Source organism: Sphaeroforma arctica (assembly GCF_001186125.1).
Source record: "Sphaeroforma arctica JP610 unplaced genomic scaffold supercont1.1357, whole genome shotgun sequence".
Classification (NCBI taxonomy): Eukaryota; class Ichthyosporea; order Ichthyophonida; genus Sphaeroforma; species Sphaeroforma arctica.
In genome coordinates this window covers 10,290-13,977 of record NW_014039201.1, presented here as the reverse complement: position 1 = coordinate 13,977, position 3,688 = coordinate 10,290, and the positions used below count along the sequence as shown (strand labels likewise).

The 3,688-nt window shown below is 39.2% G+C and overlaps 1 protein-coding gene across 1 annotated transcript; it reads right to left on the bottom strand.

The window, feature by feature from the left end:
- Positions 1–262: 262 nt before the first annotated feature.
- On the bottom strand, positions 263–2,887 carry SARC_10711 (60S ribosomal protein L23a). Its single transcript, XM_014295240.1, has 4 exons — positions 2,789–2,887; positions 1,890–2,016; positions 960–1,239; positions 263–549 (listed from the first exon to the last, which is right to left on the bottom strand). Exons 1-4 carry the CDS (start codon positions 2,796–2,798, stop codon positions 535–537), a joined length of 432 nt encoding a protein of 143 aa, XP_014150715.1. The 5' UTR covers positions 2,799–2,887; the 3' UTR covers positions 263–534.
- Positions 2,888–3,688: the final 801 nt, after the last annotated feature.

The window sequence follows — 3,688 nt, the reverse complement described above, 5'->3', positions numbered from 1 at the left end:
ACGGATACGTTCATGCAGAACACGGTAGAAACAAACACACCATTGCTACATATGCAGAATACTTGCGATATGTAACAAGTACTTCACATTTCCATATCAATAGCACACAAGACATTCATCTGTCCACTAGCCAAAACAATATAATCACAAACCGGTGCCCTGACGATGTTAATTCGCTGTCACGTGGGCAGAAAGCCACAACACGTACAAAATCCATATGTACGCAAACGATACAACACACAAAATAAAAAATCGCTATATATACGACATACTTTTACTAATGTGGCTTCTGTTCAGAAAAAGGGCCACAATACTACTGGCATACTTGCATTCAACATAGTGTATTATACACAGATATATGAATGGAAAATGCCTGAGCATATCATACAAGTGATACATACACTCGAAGGGAACACCTGTACGTGAAGTTTATTGCGACACTGCTGTTCGAACATCTATATCCGGTTGTTGGCATTTGTCAGCAACACTCCAACGAGACCTCGAGCCATTGATGCAAACAATTTCACGGTGCATTTAGATGATACCGATCTGTAGTACAAAATATTTAAAAAAAATAGATAGAAGTAAGTTATTTACCAGTAAACACGCGGTGATTTTATACATTTGACAATGCATATAGTACATATACTTGTAAATATATATACACTAGATATTTATACATAGTCCAGCACCAAGAGCGACAAATCGAACACTAGATTTGGGACCGTATAATAAGTCGTGGACAAATACGATGATAACATACGCCTTTTCGATGAGCAGCTCATTAAAGCATCTAAGATTATCAGTTATATAGAACTGAGAAACCACAGCAAAAATTAAAATCATAGCCCGCTCGTACATGGTCTTAGTCACCACTGATCTTTTTGCACGCCCCCAGAAATACAGCCATATATGTCACCCAATCAGTAGCCGGCTATCCAACGACCACAGTCGCATACCTTGTTTGCTAGCTCAAGTGCATCTGAGTCCTGTGAAAGCTTGACATACGCCTTCTTCTGTCCATCGGGACGGATTAATGTATTAATGCGCGCGGAATCAATGTCGTACATCTCCTTAACGGCAAGCTTGATCTGGTGCTTGTTGGCCAGCTTGTTTACTAGGAATACCAGGGTGTTGTTCTCCTCGATCTTCTTCATAGCAGACTCGGTGTTCAGGGGACACTTGATCACGGAGAACTTGTCCAGACGCTCGCGACGGGGCGCAGATTTACGGGGGAATCTATACAAACAGTTAGGGTAGAACAGGCACTTGTAAGCAGCTGGTACATGGACATTAAAATAGGATATATGCATTGGCAATTCCGAGCGTGACAGTGACTACATCATACATATGCGTGTATATCATCTCATTATATGTACGCCTACGACTAATATTCGGTGTAATATTTATATAGCTGTTCATAACAATCGACGATTAAATTCAAAGTACACATATACAGATGAAAACTTGTATCAGTATATGAGAGTATATGAGAACGGGCAGCAGCTCATTAAAGCATCTAATATTTTCAGTTATGTACAACTGAGAAACCACAGCAAAAAGTAAAATCATTGCCCGCTTGCCCGTGTCCATTTTAACTGATATTGATATGTCCGCTATTTATAACACTAACTAACTGTTCAATTCAAAGTTGATATTTATAGAATAGCACTAAGCAACTCCCATGACTTGAACAGTATTTTCACATGAGTGGCTCTATGGCCCGAGGTATGCTTTTCAGAGATGTTTCGAGAAAAAAAACTGTCCTTTCTCCGTTCATGCGAAATCAGACACAAGCCCCTACATATAATGCACATTATACAATTGCTCTCTACAATATAGGTAAATCCTCTACTAAATATATAAACGAATGCATTAACCATACACACCTGGGAGCACGAGCCTGGTTTAGAGTCTTCGTTCGGTGGAAGGTCACTGTGTGACGAACCTGACGAAGAGCCTTGCTCTGGGTTCCCTTGACGGAAGCCTTCTTAGCGGCGTTAGCCTGACCCTTAACTAGACATCAAATAAACGATAATATGATATCGAAGTCAGTTTCTGTGTGTATATATGTAAGCACAATTGAATAATATATCCGCATATATGTCTGTCACGTCCTTGCAATAAATCTAAAAGCTCTTGTATGATTATTTGGTGTAAAGATTGCAGTGCGTGTTCATTGGGAGTGTTCGTTTTGATAATACTTCTGATACTGTTCTCATTCGATTTTTATATTCACGACTGATTGTATTGAACAGCCGTGTCATAAAATACACCATCACCCGATGTCTTATTACAGCATCTGCATTTCCCACTACTGCTTCAAAATATAGATCCGTTACGCGCTCAAATTTGACTGTCAAGGGTTTACCAAGCACGTATCATCCTGGGGGCATGCGTCATGCATGCCGGTATATGAATTTGTTCACGTTCGCACATGTATAATATGGTTTACATGTTTTTTTCAATATTCACATATCTGAATATGAATTTCTATGCTGTTGGTTGCCCTCTGTGTATTGTGTTTGGTTGTGGATATGAAACGGCATAGATACACGCCCCGCCCCCCCCCTCCCACCTACGTACTCATTGATCGTTGAATGAACGACCCAATACTTCAGATTACAGTCCTTTTCTGCATCACTGAGACGCAACTGTACTCGCGAATTTGCAATATCATGTTTCCTGTTAGCAGTACTCTTTCGAGCCTGTCTTACTGCTGTATATATCCTACTTACTACACAGATAAACACACACTACACCATAGCTAAGCCTATTTTCCACACACCTCCAGCCATTATTTCTTCGGACAGTGAAAGGTATGGGAAAAAGAACCTCTATATTGCCGCGTGTTTCGTATATGTGTCTGATTATTCTTCGAATATTCTGAAGTTTCAAAAATAAGTTCCAAAATCCTAATGGGTGACCCAAAATTCACAGTACAGTACCTACTCTCACCCTATTGTACTGTGCCACATGTGTACCTGGACATTTTTTTTTGGAAAACAATATAACTTCCTGGAGAAACCGAAGAAAAACTCGGAAAAACCTGGGTTTGAATTGAACATGAGGGGTTTCTCTGACTCTTTGGATGGGGTTTTAGAAAACCCTAATCTAACGTTTCGGCAGGCGAAGCATAATTACAAAATAAAATAAAGCATACGAAGTGTAAATACATGATTTTGAACAGTCTACTTTTCAGGTACATCTCGCCCCCACTATGAGAGTAGCTCGCTCTATTAACGATACGCGCACACACTTGTGTATACATATATATAAGGATGGCCCCAATGATACGGCATTTGAAAGGGCTATATTCACCTAGAAGGAATACACTATTTATTCAACTCAAATCGAGTGCAATCGAAGCAGCATATCGGTGACCAAAACCTGTCGGCGAATGTGGTATGAAGAGAGTCATTGATCCTTTCAATATGTTCCACGCCGTACATTGTTGTTCACATCTATCTCCCTTGTTATATGCTCTCTAACAATCCAACTGCAGCATACAATATCATCAGAGATTTATGCATACATTCATCGAGCCATGCATATCTTTAGATTTAATATATCATAAATTATGATATAAACGAATACACACACACAATAATATATATATGTATATATATATATATATATTATTCTTATGCTTCGTACACACACACACGTATATATATATATAAGTGTA